The 21,411-nt window shown below is 43.3% G+C and overlaps 2 protein-coding genes across 22 annotated transcripts in view; one reads left to right on the forward strand and one right to left on the reverse strand.

Moving 5' to 3' along the window:
• The window catches only part of BEGAIN (brain enriched guanylate kinase associated), a 206,116-nt gene extending 189,597 nt beyond the window's left edge, over positions 1–16,519 (forward strand). For 8 of the 9 annotated variants that reach the window (XM_056545217.1, XM_056545211.1, XM_056545213.1 and 5 more), the window contains 3 exons: positions 1,290–1,397; positions 4,188–4,271; positions 13,844–16,519. In XM_056545217.1, coding sequence (XP_056401192.1) covers positions 1,290–1,397; positions 4,188–4,271; positions 13,844–15,226 — 1,575 coding nt within the window. In that variant the 3' untranslated portion in view covers positions 15,227–16,519. The remainder of the gene's footprint in view (positions 1–1,289; positions 1,398–4,187; positions 4,272–13,843) is intronic. The other variant, XM_056545219.1, reaches the window with a different exon arrangement.
• WDR25 (WD repeat domain 25) overlaps positions 1–21,411 on the reverse strand; it is a 135,296-nt gene that overhangs the window by 15,869 nt on the left and 98,016 nt on the right. The window contains exon 9 of one of the 13 annotated variants that reach the window (XR_008848664.1): positions 20,057–20,186. The exons of the other annotated variants lie outside the window; for them this stretch is intronic. The gene's annotated coding sequence lies outside the window, so the exon portion shown is untranslated. The remainder of the gene's footprint in view (positions 1–20,056; positions 20,187–21,411) is intronic. 13 annotated transcript variants of the gene reach the window in all.

The following is a 21,411-nucleotide window of genomic DNA, read 5'->3' on the forward strand; positions in this document are numbered from 1 at the left end:
CCGAAACGACTAACCCTCCCCACCGGACGGTCCCTGCAGCATAGATGGCCCCGACCAGCTCACCCTTCCTTCCCACCGAGGGGAGGCGAGTAGAAAACTAAAGGGGGGTCTAGATGATGACGAAGGCCGCAGTGGTCTTGAACCCGCGGACCTCCAGATGTTTCTAAACTACAACTCCCAGCATGCCCGGACAGCCGATGGCTGTCCGGACATGCTGGGAGTTGTAGTCTTGCAACATCTGGAGGTCCGCAGGTTGAAGACCACTGATGAAGGGATTGACAGGCGGAGAGTTCACTTGAGTATAATCGCGCTGAAAAACTCGGCTTATACTCGAGTGTATACGGTATCGGCAGCTGTATGCTACAGAGGAAATTCTTTGCTTTTTGAATGTCTTTTTTTGTCTTGTCCACAGTGCTCTCTGCTGACACCTCTTTCCGTGTCAGGAACTGTCCAGAGCAGCATAGGTTTGCTATGAGGATTTTCTCCTGCTCCGGATAGTTCCTGATACGAACAGAGGTGTCAGCAGAGAGCACTGTGGACAAGACAAAAAAGAAATTTAAAAAGAAAAGAATTACCTCTGTAGCATACAGCTGCTAAAAAGTACTGGAAGGATAAAGATTTTTTTAATAGAAGTCATTTACAAATCTGTTTAACTTTCTGGCACCAGTTGATTTAAAAATAAATAAATAAATGTTTTCCACCGGAGTACCCCTTTAAAGAGAAAGTTGTGGTTTCCAGTGTAAAAGAGGGATTTTCATAATAAATATCGGTGATAGAGTAATACAATTAGATGTACATTGTCAGGATTAGGTACTGAGTAACATATAAAAAAAAAAAAACATTTTTTGTGGGATCTGACAGGTACGCTTCAAGTAAAAATCCTATAGTTCAATTGTAAATTAAAGTTTTTATTTTATTGTTTGTTTGATGGACATTTTAGGGTGACTGGACATTTTAGGGTGCATTTTCTTTTTTGCAGACTGCTACTGCTTAGAGGTTACTGTCATGAGGGTTGTTCTCAGAGTTTCGGACATTATGTTTGTATCACCTTAGTGTTAATATCTTGTATTATTGAAAATGATAAAAAAAAAAAAAAAAAAAAAAAAAAAAATGTTGATTCCAGCACCGGATTCTTCTAAAACCTCCAATAGTTATTGATGCATTACGAGGTACAAATCCATTACGAGGAGAAATGAAATACTGACGCGTTTCGGGCTGTCATGGGCTCTTACCGTCCTTGAAAATGACTTCTTATTAAATGACCAAACTCAATAACTGTGTATTTTCAGGGACAACATTACGAAGAGGAAAAGAGAGCGCTGGGTCACGAGGTGATAGCGCTGAATAACCATTTGCTGGAGGCCAAGGTGACAATTGATAAACTATCCGAAGATAATGTAAGTATTCGACTGGTGCGTGGTAATGTCTAGTTCAGTGTTTCCCAAACAGACTGCCTCCAGCTGTTGCAAAACTACAATTCCCAGCATGCCCGGACAGCCAATGGTTGTTGTAGTTTTGCAACAGCTGGATGAAGCCTGGTTGGTGCATTACAACCAGTGGCTCACTAGCTGCTGCAAAACTACAACTCCCAGCATGCCCTGGCCGGTAGAGTTCACTTCCAATTCTCACCTTCTGAGTTTAAACAACAACTTAGAACGGTAGCATTGTAACAGCATCAGGTATTTTATAAAACCTCAGCAGCACTTTTAGCATTCTGAGGGTATATATATATTATTATTATAATTTTAACACACACACATCTATAATATATATATATATATATATATATATATATCAGTGTGTGCGTGTGCACATATATATACAGTCATGGCCGTAAATGTTGGCACCCCTGAAATTTTTCTACAAAATAAAGAATTTCTCACAGAAAAGGATTGCAGTAACACATGTTTTGCTATACACATGTTTATTCCCTTTGTGTGGATTGGAACTAAAGCAAAAAAGGAGGAAATAAAGCAAATTGGACATAATGTCACCAAACTCCAAAAATGGGCTGGACACAATTATTTGCACCCTTTTAATTGTGGAAAGATACGATTGTTTCAAGCATGTGATGCTCCTTTAAACTCACCTGGGGCAAGTAACAGGTGTGGGCAATATAAAAATCACCTGAAAGCAGATAAAAAGGAGAGAAGTTCACTTGTATTTGCATTGTGTGTCACACTAAGCATGGACAACAGAAAGAGGAGAAGAGAACTGTCTGAGGACTGGAGAACCAAAATTGTGGGAAAATATCAACAATCTCAAGGTTACAAGTCCATCTCCAGAGATCTAGATTTGCCTTTGTCCACAGTGCGCAACATTATCAAGAAGTTTACAACCCATGGCACTGTAGATAATCTCCCTGAGCGAGGACGGAAGAGAAAAATTGATGAAAGGTGTCAACGCAGGATAGTCCAGATGGTGGATAAGCAGCCCCAAACAAGTTCCAAAAGATATTCAAGCTGTCCTGCAGGCTCAGGGAGCATCAGTGCCAGCGCGGACTATCCGTTGACATTTAAATGAAAGGAAATGCTATGGAGGAGACCCAGGAGGACCCCACTATGGAGGAGACCCAGGAGGACCCCACTATGGAGGAGACCCAGGAGGACCCCACTATGGAGAAGACCCAGGAGGACCCCACTATGGAGGAGACCCAGGAGGACCCCCCTATGGAGGAGACCCAGGAGGACCCCACTATGGAGAAGACCCAGGAGGACCCCACTATGGAGGAGACCCAGGAGGACCCCACTGCTGACACAGACATAACAAAGCAAGACTACATTTTGCCAAAATAAACTTGAGTAACCAAAATCCTTCAGGGAAAACGTCTTGTGGACAGATGAGACAAGATAGAGCTTTTTGGTAAAGCCCATTATTCTACTGTTTACTGAAAACGGAATGAGGCCTACAAAGAAAAGAACACGGTACCTACAGTGACATATGGTGGAGGTCAGTGATGTTTTGGGTTGTTTTGCTGCCTCTGGCACTGGGGGCCTTGAATGTGTACAAGACATCATGAAGTCTGAGGATTTCCAATGGATTTTGGGTCACACTGTACAGCCCAGTGTCAGAAAGCTGGGTTTGCGTCCGGGATCTTCCAGCAGGATAATGACCCCAAACATACGTCAAAAAGCCTCCAGAAATGGATGACAACAAAACGCTGGAGAGTTCTGAAGTGTCAGCAATGAGTCCAGATCTAAATCCCATTGATCACCTGTGGAGAGATCTTATAATTACTGTTGGGAAAAGGCGCCTTCCAATAAGAGAATCTGAAAATGGAGGTGACAGTGCTCCGTGGTGTGATAAAAGAGGATTACGCTGAAATTAAAAAGGCATGTAAGTCACTCACCTGATAAGGTTGTGTACCCACATACACAACAATGGTGAGCGTGTGGTATAAAAGTGTCCGCTGCCCTCCGGCCTGTACTGGTAATCGGGAGAGAAAATTCTGGGAAATAAAATACCTTGGCTTTTATCTACCTGCTGTTTGTGTCCTGCGCCACGTGGAGCCGGCGTCTCTTTTGAAGCTTTTCTCTCCCGATTTCCAATAAGAGAGACCTGGAGCAGTTTGTAAAGGAAGAGTGGTCCAACATTCCGGCTGAGAGGTGTAAGAAGCTTATTGATAGTTATAGGAAGACACTGATTTCAGTTATCTTTTCCAAAGGGTGTGCAACCAAATATTAGGTTAAGGGTGCCAATAATTTTAGTTCCAATACACACAAAGGGAATAAACATGTGTATAGCAAAATATGTGTTACTGCAATCCTTTTCTGTGAGAAATACTTCATTTTCTAGAAAGATTTCAGGGGTGTCAACACTTACGGCCGTGTGTGTGTGTGTATCTTTTTTTTTTATTATTATTTCTCACCAATTATGGTAGCATCTGTAGAATTTGTCATTAAGAGAAAACAGTTATTTACCAATACACGCCATTAGCATATTGCTAATGAATGACTGATTAGCTTTGTCGCTAATTAACTTTTCCTGAAGATAATAATCATTGTTCAGTTCTCCATCTGTAGGATTTGTAAAAGGATAATTTATTTTTTTACTGAATAAACGTGGCAGGTTTCTAATAATTATGCGTCTCTACTATAAGGAGCCTTGCTTGCCGTTGACCTGTAAACAAGCGTGGCCCTGTGACTATGGATATGATACAGTATAACCTTGATGTGCCTTTTTTTCAGGAGTTGTACAGGAAAGACTGTAACCTGGCCTCACAGCTGCTACAGTGCAGCAAAAGTTACTACAGAGCGCACAAATTATCAGAGGTAAGAGTCCTGCGACCATCCTGAAAAAGAGCGACATGTATCCTGACCATACAGTATTAGTGACACATGTATACTGTGCCCGATCATACAGTATGTGGGATACATGTATACTGTGCCCGATCATACAGTAGGTGGGATACGTGTATACTGTGCCCGATCATACAGTAGGTGGGATACATGTATACTGTGCCCGATCATACAGTAGGTGGGATACGTGTATACTGTGCCCGATCATACAGTAGGTGGGATACGTGTATACTGTGCCCGATCATACAGTAGGTGGGATACATGTATACTGTGCCCGATCATACAGTAGGTGGGATACGTGTATACTGTGCCCGATCATACAGTAGGTGGGATACGTGTATACTGTGCCCGATCATACAGTAGGTGGGATACATGTATACTGTGCCCGACCATACAGTATTAGTGACACATGTATACTGTGCCCGATCATACAGTAGGTGGGATACATGTACACTGTGCCCAATCATACAGTAGGTGGGATACACGTACACTGTGCCCGATCATACAGTAGGTGGGATACGTGTATACTGTGCCCGATCATACAGTAGGTGGGATACACGTACACTGTGCCCGATCATACAGTAGGTGGGAAACACGTAGACTGTGCCCGATCATACAGTAGGTGGGATACATGTACACTGTACCCGATCATACAGTAGGTGGGATACATGTACACTGTGCCCGATCATACAGTAGGTGGGATACGTGTATACTGTGCCCGATCATACAGTAGGTGGGATACATGTATACTGTGCCCGACCATACAGTATTAGTGACACATGTATACTGTGCCCGATCATACAGTAGGTGGGATACATGTACACTGTGCCCAATCATACAGTAGGTGGGATACACGTATACTGTGCCCGATCATACAGTAGGTGGGATACACGTATACTGTGCCCGATCATACAGTAGGTGGGATACACGTACACCGTGCCCGATCATACAGTAGGTGGGATACACGTACAACGTGCCCGATCATACAGTAGGTGGGATACATGTACACTGTGCCCGATCATACAGTAGGTGGGATACATGTACACTGTGCCCGATCATACAGTAGGTGGGATACATGTACACTGTGCCCGATCATACAGTAGGTGGGATACATGTACACTGTGCCCGATCATACAGTAGGTGGGATACATGTATACTGTGCCCAATCATACAGTAGGTGGGATACGTGTACACTGTGCCCGATCATACAGTAGGTGGGATACATGTATACTGTGCCAGATCATACAGTAGGTGGGATACATGTACACTGTGCCCGATCATACAGTATTAGTGACACATGTACACTGTGCCCGTTCATACAGTAGGTGGGATACACGTACACTGTGCCCGATCATACAGTAGGTGGGATACATGTACACTGTGCCCGTTCATACAGTAGGTGGGATACACGTACACTGTGCCCGATCATACAGTAGGTGGGATACACGTACACTGTGCCCGATCATACAGTATTAGTGATACATGTACACCGTGCCCGATCATACAGTAGGTGGGATACATGTACACTGTGCCCGATCATACAGTAGGTGGGATACATGTATACTGTGCCCGATCATACAGTAGGTGGGATACACGTACACTGTGCCCGATCATACAGTAGGTGGGAAACACGTACACTGTGCCCGATCATACAGTAGGTGGGATACATGTACACTGTGCCCGATCATACAGTAGGTGGGATACATGTATACTGTGCCCGATCATACAGTATTAGTGACACATGTACACTGTGCCAGATCATACAGTAGGTGAGATACACGTACACTGTGCCCGATCATACAGTAGGTGGGATACATGTACACTGTGCCCGATCATACAGTAGGTGGGATACATGTATACTGTGCCCGATCATACAGTAGGTGGGAAACACGTACACTGTGCCCGATCATACAGTAGGTGGGATACATGTACACTGTGCCCGATCATACAGTAGGTGGGAAACACGTACACTGTGCCCGATCATACAGTAGGTGGGATACATGTACACTGTGCCCAATCATACAGTAGGTGGGAAACATGTACACTGTGCCCGATCATACAGTATTAGTGATACACGTACACTGTGCCCGATCATACAGTATTAGTGATACACGTACACTGTGCCCGATCATACAGTAGGTGGGATACATGTACACTGTGCCCGATCATACAGTAGGTGGGATACACGTATACTGTGCCCGATCATACAGGTGGGATACATGTACACTGTGCCCGATCATACAGTAGGTGGGATACATGTATACTGTGCCCGATCATACAGTAGATGGGATACACGTACACTGTGCCCGATCATACAGTAGGTGGGAAACATGTACACTGTGCCCGATCATACAGTAGGTGGGATACATGTACACTGTGCCCAATCATACAGTAGGTGGGAAACATGTATACTGTGCCCAATCATACAGTAGGTGGGATACACGTACACTGTGCCCGATCATACAGTAGATGGGATACACGTACACTGTGCCCGATTATACAGTAGGTGGGATACATGTACACTGTGCCCGACCATACAGTAGGTGGGATACATGTACACTGTGCCCGATCATACAGTAGGTGGGATACACGTACACTGTGCCCGATCATACAGTATTAGTGATACATGTACACTGTGCCCGATCATACAGTAGGTGGGATACATGTACACTGTGCCCGATCATACAGTAGGCGGGATACATGTACACTGTGCCCGACCATACAGTATTAGTGACACATGTACACTGTGCCCGATCATACAGTAGGTTGGATACATGTACACTGTGCCCGACCATACAGTAGGTGGGATACACGTACACTGTGCCCGATCATACAGTAGGTGGGATACATGTACACTGTGCCCGACCATACAGTATTAGTGATACATGTACACTGTGCCCGATCATACAGTATTAGTGATACATGTACACTGTGCCCGATCATACAGTAGGTGGGATACATGTACACTGTGCCCGATCATACAGTAGGTGGGATACATGTACACTGTGCCTGATCATACAGTAGGTGGAATACATGTATACTGTGCCCGATCATACAGTAGGTGGGATACATGTACACTGTTCCCGATCATACAGTATTAGTGATACACGTACACTGTGCCCGATCATACAGTAGGTGGGATACATGTACACTGTTCCCGATCATACAGTATTAGTGATACATGTACACTGTGCCCGATCATACAGTATTAGTGACACACGTACACTGTGCCCGATCATACAGTAGGTGGGATACATGTACACTGTGCCCGATCATACAGTAGGTGGGATACATGTATACTGTGCCCGATCATACAGTAGGTGGGATACATGTACACTGTGCCCGATCATACAGTAGGTGGGATACACGTATACTGTGCCCGATCATACAGTAGGTGGGATACATGTATACCGTGCCCGATCATACAGTAGGTGGGATACATTTACACTGTGCCCGATCATACAGTAGGTGGGATACATGTATACTGTGCCCGATCATACAGTAGGTGGGATACATTTACACTGTGCCCGATCATACAGTAGGTGGGATACATGTACACTGTGCCCGATCATACAGTAGGTGGGATACATGTATACTGTGCCCGATCATACAGTAGGTGGGATACATGTATACTGTGCCCGATCATACAGTAGGTGGGATACATGTACACTGTGCCCGATCATACAGTAGGTGGGATACATGTACACTGTGCCCGATCATACAGTAGGTGGGATACATGTATACTGTGCCCGATCATACAGTAGGTGGGATACATGTACACTGTGCCCGATCATACAGTAGGTGGGATACATGTATACTGCTGGGCAGCCCAGGATCCTGAGATCACCCCTCAGGCACAAACTTTTAACCCTTGCATGGAGCTTGCATGGAGGGGCGGAGCGTGACGTCACACGGGGGCGGAGGCATGACGTCACACGCCGCCCTGCGGTCGATCATAATCAGACCCGGAGCGAACTCGCTCTGGGCACTGATTACAAAGGGGGTGCCACTTGCATGATCCCGGGGGTCCCCAGCTGCGGGACTCCCGCTATCAAGCATTTTATCCCCTATCCTTTGGATAGGGGATAAGATGTTTAAGCACCGGAGTACCCCTTTAATCAACACTGAGCTGCAGTAACCAAGAATGACCACTAAACAGTGTATGGTGCTGTCTGCTTTCTTATCGGTTTCACTGTGTATGCCGACACCACGACTGCAACCAATCTGAAATTAGGCCTTGTAGACCCCTTTTAGACCCTGTAGACTTTTTATATTATATATATATATATATATATATATATATATATATATCTCAACTGGCTCCAGAAAGTTAAACAGATTTGTAAATTACTTCAATAAAAAAATCTTAATCCTTTAAGTACTTATGAGCTGCTGAAGTTGAGTTGTTCTTTTCTGTCTAAGTGCTCTCTGATGACACCTGTCTCGGGAACCGCCCAGTTTAGAAGCAAATCCCCATAGCAAACCTCTTCTACTCTGTGCAGTTCCCGAGACAAGCAGAGATGTCAGCAGAGAGCACTGTTGCCAGACAGAAAAGAACAACTTAACTTCAGCAGCTGATAACTATTGGAAGGAGTAAGATTTTTTAATAGAAGTAATTTACAAATCTGTTTAACTTTCTGGAGCCAGTTGAGATATATAAAGTTTTCTTCCTGGAATACCCCTTTAAGCCTTCCCTTACCTAAAGTAACACTAATACACTGGTGCAAATTTACAACTGCAAATATTCCAAAATTCTAGCATAATTTGTGCCAAAAAGGTATCTTACATGACTCGTGTCACATTTATTAGGAGTTTCAGACATTTTTGTTCCCCTTTCAAAGAAAATTGGCATTGCCTCCACAAGGGGGCATAGGCTTAAAGGGGTACTCCGCCCCTGGCATCTTTTCCCCTATCCAAAGGATAGGGGATAAGATGTCAGATCGCCGCGGTCCCGCTGCTGGGGAGCCCTGGGATCGCCGCTGCGGCACCCCGCTATCATTACTGCGCAGAGTGAGTTCGCTCTGTGCGTAATGACGGGCGATACAGGGGCCGGAGCAGCGTGACGTCACGGCTCCGACCCTCATGACATCACGGCCCGTCCCCTTAATGCAAGTCTATGGCAGGGGGCGTGACGACCGCCACGCCCCCCTCCCATAGACTTGTATTGACGGGGGCGGGCCGTGATGTCACGAGGGGCGGAGCCGTGACGTAACGATGCTCCGGCCCCTGTATCGCCCGTCATTACGTGCAGAGCGATCTCGCTCTGCGCAGTAATGATAGCGGGGTGCTGCAGCGGCGATCCCCGGGGTCCCCAGCAGCAGGATCCCGGTGATCTGACATCTTATCCCCTATCCTTTGGATAGGGGATAAGATGTCTAGGGGCGGAGTACCCCTTTAAGAGGCAACATGATGTGCCAAAATATGCATCCAAATTCTGGCGCAGTTTTAGTAATTGAACTAGTGTTTCCCAAGAAGTGTGCCTCCACATGTTGCAAAACTACAACTCCCAGCATGCACGGACAGCCAACGGCTGTCCGAGCATGCTGGGAGTTGTAGTTTTGCAACAGCTGGAGTCACACTGGTTGGGAAATACTGGACTAGAAAAGACACAGATTCATATTTGGCATCCTTTCTCAAGCAACCTATGGATATTGGCACCAGTTGTTATATAGCTGTCCGGGCATGCTGGGAGTTGTAGTTTTACAACAGCTGGAGGCACATTGGTTGGAAAACACTGCCTTAAACTAATACAGTTTGTCCGAACTTAGACTAGACAATTTAAGAATAAGACAGCAGAACACACTTTGATAAATCTGGCACAGCTCAGGTTTACACGGTCTAAGACAGTTTTAGCAAATCTGGGTCACAGTGTTCTGCCTAGTACAGCATGGGGGGGGGGGGGGGGGGGGGGGGGCAAGACGCAGAGATTCCTCCTTTGACGTTCTTTTATCCCAGTCGTGCTCCGACACTTCAGGCATTACACAGTTTTACCCAGAACGTTCCTTTAAAGATGCAATTCAAATAACAGGAGCATTTCAGGGGAACCGCTACTTGTGTCATTTTGTGCAAAAATTTTTTAAAAAAATACATATAATTATAATAAATATAAAAATGATATAAAAAAATATATATAATTTTTTTTATTTATAATATTTTTTTTATATTTATATTATATATATATATATATATATATATAAACGGGATGAGTATTTAACTCAGGGAGAGTTCACCACTCCTGGTGTGATGGAGCTCTCAAGGGTGCTCTTTCCTTCTGGATAGAGAGTTCTGGCTTGGCATTAATCCCGATTAGCTTTTTATATTCCGTAACTGGAGCAAAACTGATACCAGGGAATATCGTCTGAAAAGGTGATGTAATGAGCTGATTTGCATATTTCCCTAAGTATATATATATATATATATATATATATATATATATATATATAAAATATATATATATATATATATATATATATATATATATATATATATTTTATGTACAATATATGTGTACACACACACACACATATATATATATATATATATATATCTCACACACATACTAATTGATGCTACTTGTGTCATTTTGTAAAAGAAAAATAATACATATATTATTAATTATAATAGATATAAAAAAGATATATATTTAAATATATATATATATATACACACACACATTCTTTTATTTATAATATTTTTTATATTTATTAAAGATGAGCAAACTTACAGTAAATTTGATTCGTCACCAACTTCTCGGCTCGGCAGTTGATGACTTATCCTGCATAAATTAGTTCAGCCTTCAGGTGCTCCCGTGGGCTGGAAAAGGTGGATACAGTCCTAGGAGACTCTTTCCTAGGACTGTATCCACCTTTTCCAGCCCACCGGAGCACCTGAAAGCTGAACTAATTTATGAAGGATAAGTCATCAACTGCCGAGCCGAGAAGTTCGTGACGAATCAAATTTACTGTAAGTTCATGCATCTCTAATATATATATATATATATATATATATATATATATATATATATATATATATATCACACACATACTAATTGATGCTACATTTATTAATGGCTTTAAATAGCCGTCTCTAAAAGAACACAGAAATTAATTTCAAAGTCAGAAAAATAAAATTTCTTGTCGGCTGGCGGTCCTGGGCGGCGGGTATGTGGGCTGCCGATTCACGCTTCACACACTGTGAGACGATGCGACGGATAGGAAATGATTCGTATGTGGGCTATCAAAAATAATGCTTATTCATGGGGAGACTTATTCATTGAAAATATTTGTTTTTCAGCGTATTATTTTTTCTATGGCTGATCCCTTCTGCGCACCCACTGCCCATATGACCCCTATGAAGGTTTATGGGTGTTGGGGGGAAAGTAGGTGTAAGAGTTGTTAGTCTACCCAGAATCCCATTTGATTATTCAGAAAGTGGTCTCTGTGCCCCCATGGTCCCCCATTCATCGTAGCAGCCAACGGTGGCAAATACCGGCTGATCTCTGTGGCAGTGGTCTCCAAACTGTGGCCCTTTAGATGGTGCAAAACTACAACTCCCAGCATGGAAAGAGCGGTACATGCTTTGGTGCAACCATGGTCCCCCATTCATCGTAGCAGCCCACAGGGGCTCCATGCAATACCAGTTGGTCTCTGGGGCAGCGGTCTCCAAACTGTGACCCTCCAGATGTTGCAAACCTGCAACTCCCAGCATGCCCGGACAGCCGTTGGCTGTTCGGGCATGCTGGGAGTTGTAGTTTTGCAATACCAGCTGATTTCTAGGGCAGTGGTCTCCAGACCACTGTGGCCCTACAGATATGGCAAAACTATAATTCCCAGCATGCCTGGACTTAGAAAATTCTCTAGTTCGGATAGCCCCATGAAAGCTGTAATTGACCCAGACAAAGCTTTGTTAGTATTCACAATAAAAAACATTCATAATAGTAATCTCTGCTTGGACCACCCCGGTTTAAACAAAAACAAACAAAAAAAACCACCTATAAAGCCTAAAAAAACGTAAAGCTATTTTTTTTATGTGTATATGGTTAAAGGGGTACTCCGCCCCTAGACATCTTATCCCCTATCCAAAGGATAGGGGATAAGATGTCAGATCGCCGGGGTCCCGCTGCTGGGGACCCCGGGGCTCGCCGCTGCAGCACCCCGCTATCATTACTGCGCAGAGCGAGATCGCTCTGCACGTAATGACGGGCAATACAGGGGCCGGAGCATCGTTACGTCACGGCCCGCCCCCGTCAATACAAGTCTATGGGAGGGCGCGTGACGCCCCCTGCCATAGACTTGCATTAAGGGGACGGGCTGTGATGTCATGAGGGGCGGAGCCATGACATCACGCTGCTCCGGCCCCTGTATTGCCCGTCATTACGCACAGAGCGAACTCGCTCTGTGCTGTAATGATAGCGGGGTGCCGCAGCGGCGATCCCCGGGGTCCCCCGCAGCGGGACCGCGGCGATCTAACAGCTTATCCCCTATCCTTTGGATAGGGGATAAGATGCCAGGGGCGGAGTACCCCTTTAATGGGAACTCTAAAAGGATTAGAAAAAAGTATTATAAATGTATTTTTTTTACTTTAATTAATTTATTATATTTATTTAAAGAGTATCTGTCACAAACTAAACTTTTAATATATTGTTCCTTATGTAATTATAAGACACTTTGAGCATTTTAACTGTAAGTAAATAGCAACCTTTATATGTTTTTAACGTGATTGAAAAAAATGGCCACTAGGTGGCTCTGTTCTGTTCCCTGACTCAAGTCAAACAGTTAGTTTGGTCTCCTCCTGGCCTGGCAGAAGCTCACACAATGTGAGCAAGAAAAAAGGTATGATACAGAGCTTTTTAAAGTTAGAATTTTTATTTTTATTTTTTTAATTTTTTTTAAGGGCAGGAGGGGTGTTAGGAGAAGTTAGGAAATATAATCTGAGTTAGTTTAGAAAATATGGTTTGATGACAGGTTCTCTTTAAAGAAACAGCGCTAGATCTGTCCACTGGCCTATCTGGTATTGCAGTTCACTTAAATGGAGATGAACTGTTAGGCTACGTTTGCACGGTGGAAATTCTGCTCAAATTCCGTTCTGCTTAGCTTACTGCGGAATTTTTGAAATTTGAGCAGAATTTGGGCAGAATTTCTGTGTGCTCAAAACACAGAATTCTGATAAAATTCAAAGTCCCATTCAATGGGATTCCGCCCGGAATTCTGCAAAATTTTAAGACATGTCTTATATTTTTGTAGAATCCGGAAAGCGGAATTTCCGGAATGGAATGGGACAGCGGAATCCCCATTCAATTTAATGTGCAGAAAAATTTAGTGGAATTTCAAATTTTCTGGCGGAATTCCGCCTGTAATTCTAAAACAGCCCATGGCCAGATGTGGTGCTGTTTCTGGATAAAGTAGACTCTTTTTCTAATTATGGATATCACTATTAGCCATGTACATAGTTATCAGAGTGTTGGCTTCTTATGTTGATGAGGACATTTTGGTTTGTAAAGTTGACAGATTGACAAGTTCTGACATGGTTTCTTTTTTTGTCCGTAGCTCCCAGCTGACTTTCAGGAAAGAGTAAGTGAACACTTGGAAAAACATGGGTGTAAACTAACTGTGCCCCTGTCTAACACCTCATATGCTGATAGCATTCCTACTTGTGTCATTGCTAAGGTGCTGGAAAAACCCGATCCCAGTAGCCTGTCTTCACATCTGTCAAGTGCTTCAATGAGAGACCTTAGCTATGAGCAAGAGCGCGTTCAAGAGCCAGAGGAGAAACTACGGCAGCGACAGCAATTCAAGTCTGAGATCTACTGCAGCGACACCGCGCTCTACTGCCCAGAAGAAAGGAGGAGAGATCGCAGGCAGAGCTTTGATGTGCAAGTTAAAGATGAAGTCTTCTTAAGATCTCAGAACTCTACCGACAGCACGGTGGAAGATGGATTCCATTCGAGCTTCTCACACGAAGCCTTCAATGAATATGTAGCATCCTTACCCACATCCAGCTCATACTCGAGCTTCAGTGCTACTTCCGAAGAAAAGGAGAACAACCAGGCTAACACTTTAACTGCCTCCCAGCAGGCCATCTACTTGGGAAACAGGGATGACCTCTTCGAAAGGAAGTCTACCACGGGTTACGAGCATAATGCTAGCCCAAGATTCGTAAAATCCAAGTCTGTCCAGCACATGGAGCACAGCCCAGAGAACGAGGCATCTCCCAACTTCACCAGATCCTCTTCCTACGTAGAGGAACCTTTCCATTTTTCCAGACTCCGTACCCAACAGCCACTAGCTGCCCACAAGTCGCACAGCGAGTGTAGACCCTCCCATCTCTCTGAAGATGACTTGCCAACCAGGTGGAGGCAACTAAGCGTGGAGGACATTGGAGCCTACTCGTTCAGTAATGATGGACGGATATCACAGTGTAGTTTCACGGAACAGTATTTTGCCCCCAGTCCAGTTAAACAGCTGGAAAGCCGGATGAGCCCATTGTATGCCAGTTATAAACAGGACAGCTTTTCAGAAGGGGAAGAAGTTTGTCAAAGTCAAATGGGAGACTCGTGCTTTCTCCGAACAGACTCTGGTTTGAAAATAGACATCAGCGCCAGCTGTAAACAAGAAATGCTGTCTACCTTTCAAAAGTCAAAAGAAGCAAGAGACCAAATAAGCGAGAGGATGTCCGTTCAGATAGGGAATAAGAGCATAGACACCAACGCGGCAGCCAAGAGAGAATATGTGGATGTTAGTCCGAATAGCTCTGCGGAATCTCTCAGTCAAAGCCCTATGGAGGCTTCGGACATACACCAGTCTTCCATTGACCAAGGACATGCAAGCTTTCACGGCAAGCCCCAGCAATTCCAAAGAACTGGAAGCATTGGGTTAACAAGGAAAGATAGTCTCACAAAAGCACAATTATATGGGACACTGCTGAATTAGCGCGCTTCCGAACTGCAATAAGTAAATCTTACCGAGAGCAAACAATGGATTCTGGGAATGTTGTGGAGATTCCATTGAGCCAGTATTAACAATTCTCTATTAAGTGTTTGTGTATCTTGCACTTTTGTGGAAAGCTTCCAATATACAACAAAGTATCACAACGACCCTGTACATATGAGAATAACCTCACTGCATATGTGCATAAGGCCATTCTAAGGGGGGAGGGGGGGGATAGTCAAACAGGAATTTAAGAAGCTGGATAGGGTTATAACCAAAGTTAAAAAAACAAAAGCTAAAACTATTACAGTAGCCATTAAATCTAAGAATACACAGGAAGGTCACAGTCCTATAGCAGGAAAACCAGATGTATCAGGGTTCCAATTCTACTTGACAGGAGTTGTATCATATTGTATTATTGGCTCCGCAGCTCGTCAATCAAGATTATGGCTTCCCGGCCTTAGCTTGCACAACTCCGGATTGGCTGTTTGGCTTGAAACTTCAGATATTATCCGTTTTTTTATATGAAGTTATTGCTGCTTTGAACCAAAGCAAATCTCGGCTACAGTCAGTCATTACTCCAAATCCACTTCAGTCGGAGCCTCTTATTTTAAAAGGCACAATATGCAAATTGCATTAATTTTTCACACCATGCGGTACAGGAAATACAGTAGGTTTATAGGAGGGTCAGGTGGACGGCCATGAATTTTGGGCTCATGGAGTCCAAGTCTACACTTTAACAACAATTACTTAGAGTGCACCTAGGAGTCTCGGGCTGCTACATTGTAGCTTGGTGATAGTCTTCATAAGTGAAGGCCCAGAGCGGTTATATTCAGAATGCTTCATGCTCTCTGGGAATTGTTGATTCAGATTCTGCATCTTTATGACAGTCCATGGGTTAAAAACTTTCACTACATATGTTTAAAGGGGTACTCCGCTGCCCCATCGTTCGAAACATTTTGTTCCGAACACTCAGAACAGGCGGCGGGGATCGTGATGTAACGACCACACCCCTCGTGACGTCACACCACACCCCCTCAATGCAAGTCTATGGGAGGTGGCGTGGCAACCACCACGCCCCCTCCCATAGACTTTCATTGAGGGGGTGTGGTGTGACGTCTCGACCCCCAGCGTTCTAAACCAACCCTGGGTGCTGCACAGAGATTGCGGGGGTCCCAGCTGCGGGACCACCACAATCAGTCATCTTATCCCCTATCCTTTGGATAGGGGATAAGATGTCTAGGGGCGGAGTACCCCTTTAAAGGGTAATTCCAGGAAACAAAAACTATATATATATATATATATATATATATATATATATAGAAACTCCAGAAAGTTAAACAAATTTGTAAATTACTTCTATTAAAAAAATCGTAATTCTTTCAATAATTATCAGCTGCTGAAGTGGAGTTGTTGTTTTCTGTCTGGCAACAGTGCTCTCTGGTGACATCTCTGCTTGTCTCGGGAACTGCACAGAGTAGAAGATGTTTTCTATGGGGATTTGCTTCTACTCTGGACAGTTCCCGAGACAGGTGTCATCAGAGAGCACTTAGACAGAAAAGAACAACTTAACTTCAGTAGCTCAAAAGTACTAAAAGGATTAAGATTTTTTTAATAGAAGTAATTTACAAATCTGTTTAACTTTCTGGAGCCAGTTTATATATATATAAAAAAAGTTTTTTCCTGGAATACCCCTTTAAGGGGGATCTCAAAGATCGTGCACCATGTTCTTGTAGTTCCTAGGGGGAGGCCCTAAAAGTAGCCACGCCTCCCTTCTTCCACCCATGCTTTTTCTTTCTTCTCATCTTGTCAGATTTGGAGAAGCAAAAGTAAAAGGAACACAAAATATTGGTGGTGGAAGATAGAGACTGCTTCAAGAGAAGGAACTTTATGATGTTCGTGAACTCCTAAAATGTAACAGTGTGTAGGGGAGGACCCTCAAGTTGCCACTCCCTCTGGCTCCACCCATGTTTTTTCTAGTCATACGTAGAAAAGGATAGGTAAAAGTAACACAAAAAAAAAAAAAAAAACAATGTTACCATGTGCTTGTTAATAGATATAGACTCTCTGTTTCAAGGGAAAGCATTGCCGGTGAACTTCTGAAATGTTACAGTGCCTCGGGGGAGGTCCCCCAGTCTGCCATACCCTGGTTCCACCCAGGCTTCTCTCAGATACGGAGGAGGAAAAAAAAATCCTAGTCCCCTCTATTAATATTTCTAAATTGGGGGCTGTTAAATTTGGTGTAATAAAAGGCTACTACTGTAGGAGTAGGTAGAACGCCACCTAATTCTTAGGACTATTATCGGTATGAAGTTGGTGCTGAAGTCTTCGCCGTCGTCTAGCGAGGACCCTTTATTATAGTTACATCGCCAACTAGATCATGTATGGAAGACCAACGTCACAGCCAGTAGAATGGTTTACTGAATTTTTTTTATTTTGTCAATTCAGAAGAGACAAAAGCCGAGACCCTAGCCGCTCCTCGTACTACCTCAGAAGTAATTGAGGGGCTCTTTGTTAATACGTTTTCTATAAGCTTGCATTTATATTGGTAATAACGCATGAACTGTTATAGTGTTGTATTTTGCATTACTGGATGAAAGCAACAAAGTTGAAATATTTCACTTTTTTTGTACCGAGGACGTTGTTTCTATTCGAACAAATGACTCCATGTTTTGGAGGACAATGACTTGAGAAATTATGGTTCTAAAAAAAAAAAAAAAATAGCTGGATGTCTCCTACTCTAGTACCGATAAAGCTGCGAGGATTCAGTGCACATTGGCTTTTTATTTTCTTTTTCATTAAACTCTACACACTTTTCTCAGGAATACGTTCCCTATAAGACATCTGTAAGGCGTGCACATGGCAGTGGTGAAGGATGTAGAATCCTAAAAGGGGTACTCCGGTGGAAAACTTTTTATTTTATTTTTTTTAAATCAACTGGTGCCAGAAAGTTAAACAGATTTGTAAATTACTTCCATTAAAAAATCTTAATCCTTCCAATACTTATTAGCTGCTGAATACTACAGAGGAAATTATTTTCTTTTTGGAACACAGAGCTCTCTGCTGACATCACGACCACAGTGCTCTCTGCTGACATCATGACCACAGTGCTCTCTGCTGACATCTCTGTCCATTTTAGGAACTGTCCAGAGCATCATATGTTTTCTATGGGGATTTTCTCCTACTCTGGACAGTTCTTACAATGGAAAGAGAGGTCAGCAGAGAGCACTGTGGTCGTGATGTCAGCAGAGAGCTCTGTGTTCCAAAAAGAAAAGAATCTCCTCTGTAGTATCCAGCAGCTAATAAGTACTGGAAGGATTACAAATGTTTAATAGAAGTAATTTACAAATCTGTTTAACTTTCTGGCACCAGTTGATTTAAAAAATAAAAATAAAAAAGTTTTTCACCGGAGTACCCCTTTAAAGGGGGAGGCTGAGCACCTACAGTGGTCTCTAGACACAGATGAAACATATGCAGTTTGCATTATAACAATTAGTCCTTCTCATTAAAGGGTTACTCCACTGCCCCAGCATCTGAAACATTTTGTTCCGAACGCTGGGTGCGTGCTGCTGGGGTCGTAACGTCACGGCCACGCCCCCTCAATGCAAGTCTATGGGAGGGGGCATGGCGGATGCCATGCCCCCTCCCATAGACTTGCATTGAGGGGGCGTGGCCGTGACATCACGACCCCTGCAGCACGCACCCAGCGTTCAGAACAAAATGTTTCAGACGCTGGGGCAATGGAGTAACCCTTTAACAATCCTTGCCTTGTATACTGGTCCATACTAGATGGGTTTGACACGCATCATTGATTCTAGATTTTTGCTGCCACTTTTTTCCTTCACCTCCACCCAAATTGTCCCTAAATTGTCTATTCTTCTAGTCTTCTAACTGTGAACTTCTCCTTTTTTGGGGGGAGGGGGGGGGGGAACATGAAGAATGCATTTTGAAATATTTTGTAATTTTCAATGATGAAAGTTCTTCGATGAATAAAAAAAAAAATTCTAAAAAAAAATCTGAATTATTGTGTGGGTTCTTTATGGTGCTACAATGGCTGAAAGAGGTTATTTAGGATTAGAAAAACAAGGCTGATTTAATCCAAAAACGGCACCACCCCTGTCCTCGGGTTGTGTCTGGTATTACAACTCTGTTTCATTGAAGTGAATGGAGCCAAGCTGTAATACCACACACAACCTGAGGAGGGAGGGGTTGCTGCTGCTGATTTTGCTACCCACTGATTTCAATGGGTAGCCAAATAAGCTGCAGAAAATATGCAGCAGATCCTGTATTTGTGACGTATATTAAATAATAAAATATAAATAAATAAAATAAATAATATGCAAATAAATATTATAATAAAATAGAAAATATTAATATGATTTATAAATATGAACATAATATTTATATTTTTGGGGGGAGAGAGAATAACGAGACGGGTCTAGACGTCTGTGTGAACGCAGCCTAAATAAGTAATTAATCCTTAAATTTATTATTAGTGGTAGAGTAGTTTTATTGTCTTTTTTAGGCACAAATTAGTAGGATATGATTTGTGCCAAAATTTTGCACCTTTGCTTTTGTAAACAACTTCAGCTGTCATTTGCAGAGGGTAAAATATTAAAACTGAATCTTTTTACATTTAGGTGCAAAATTTTCAACACCAAATCTACACCATAATTCTGCTGGCCTAGAAAAAAAACATAACTCAAAAAAGCTGTGTGAACCTGCGCCTAAATTTATCATACAGTGTGTTATACAACACACACAAATAGCGCTTCCTTGTGTGGGATCACCAAATAAAAAATATAGCCAAGCGTAGGTGGGTAATGCGCTCACCTGGATAGGTTGTGCCGAATCCAGGCACAACACTTACAGACGCGTATCATAAAAGGAGATCAGCTGCTGAGGCTTCCAACGCCGAGGACAACAGCGTGCTGCACAATGGAAAGAATACGGAAAGTGCAAGCTGGAAAGAAACAGGTACCTTCAAGTAACACAACTGCAAACAAAGTAGAATAATCACTTCACCCGTATTAAGAGAGGAGCAAATAGATTGCAAGTTTTGCCACGTCTAAATCTAATGGTTCGGCCATCGACTTGTTTAGTCTTGGGAGAGGTCGCTCTGCTTTCCAAGTGTTCTGATCTCCCAGAGAAGTCTGGTAAGACATGGTCCTAGGAGACATCAGACTTCTCTGGAGGATCAGAACACTTAGAAAGTAGAGGGACTTCTTCCAAGACTAAACAAGCCGATGGCCGAATCATTAGATTAGACGTGGCAGTAGTTGCAGTCGAATCATTAGATTAGACGTGGCAGTGGTTGCAGTCGAATCATTAGATTAGACGTGGCAGTAGTTGCAGTCGAGGACTTGCAGTTCTTTCTAGCGCACATCTCTCTCCTTACCGGTTGTGATGCTGGTGCTGTGCTCTTTGTTATAGGCCAGAGATTTCCAAATCGGCAAGCTTCAGCTGTTGATAAACTACAGCTCTCAGCATGGCCGGACAGCCAGGGGCTGTCCGGCCATGCTGAGAGTTGTAGTTTTTCAACAGCTTAGAGGTCCACAGTTTGGAGATCACTGTTCTGGACCAATCATCACAATCACCTATTTCAGGCCCCTTTCCCTCCCAAGACTAATTACATGTCAATTAAAATCTAGTAGTACAGTACTTACTCCCCCATCTATTCAACCCACAGATTCCAGGCAGCTGTGATACTGCAATAATTACTCTGTGGATTAGATCCCAACTTTTCCATCTAACCGATATGGTGGACCCATGTAAAAGGACACTCCTCCCCTTTCAGACTTTACTAGATAAATACGGTCTCCCCAGAGACGCTTTCCGGTTTTATCAAGAAATTAAGCAACACTTGGGTATGCCATTAGATGAATCCCCTTCCCCACCACCTACATCATTTGAGTTACTATGTAGGGGTTCTAACTCCCCTAGGGGTCTTAGCTCCACCATTTAGAATAGAGGCATCACCAACCACAGACATGCCTACATGGATAAGTGGGAATCATACATTGGTAGCCAAATCATCCTCTTGCATCCCTTACCTAGAGATCCAATATAAGACTTTAATGTTCTGGTACCAAACCCCTGAATAGTTGCATCATCTATTTCCATAGGTGTCTCCTCTGTGTTGGAGATGTCCGGCTGGGACTCGCTCTCTCCAACATATTTTCTGGGAC

The sequence above is a fragment of the Hyla sarda genome, chromosome 11 (genome assembly GCF_029499605.1).
Source record: "Hyla sarda isolate aHylSar1 chromosome 11, aHylSar1.hap1, whole genome shotgun sequence".
NCBI lineage: Eukaryota > Metazoa > Chordata > Amphibia > Anura > Hylidae > Hyla > Hyla sarda.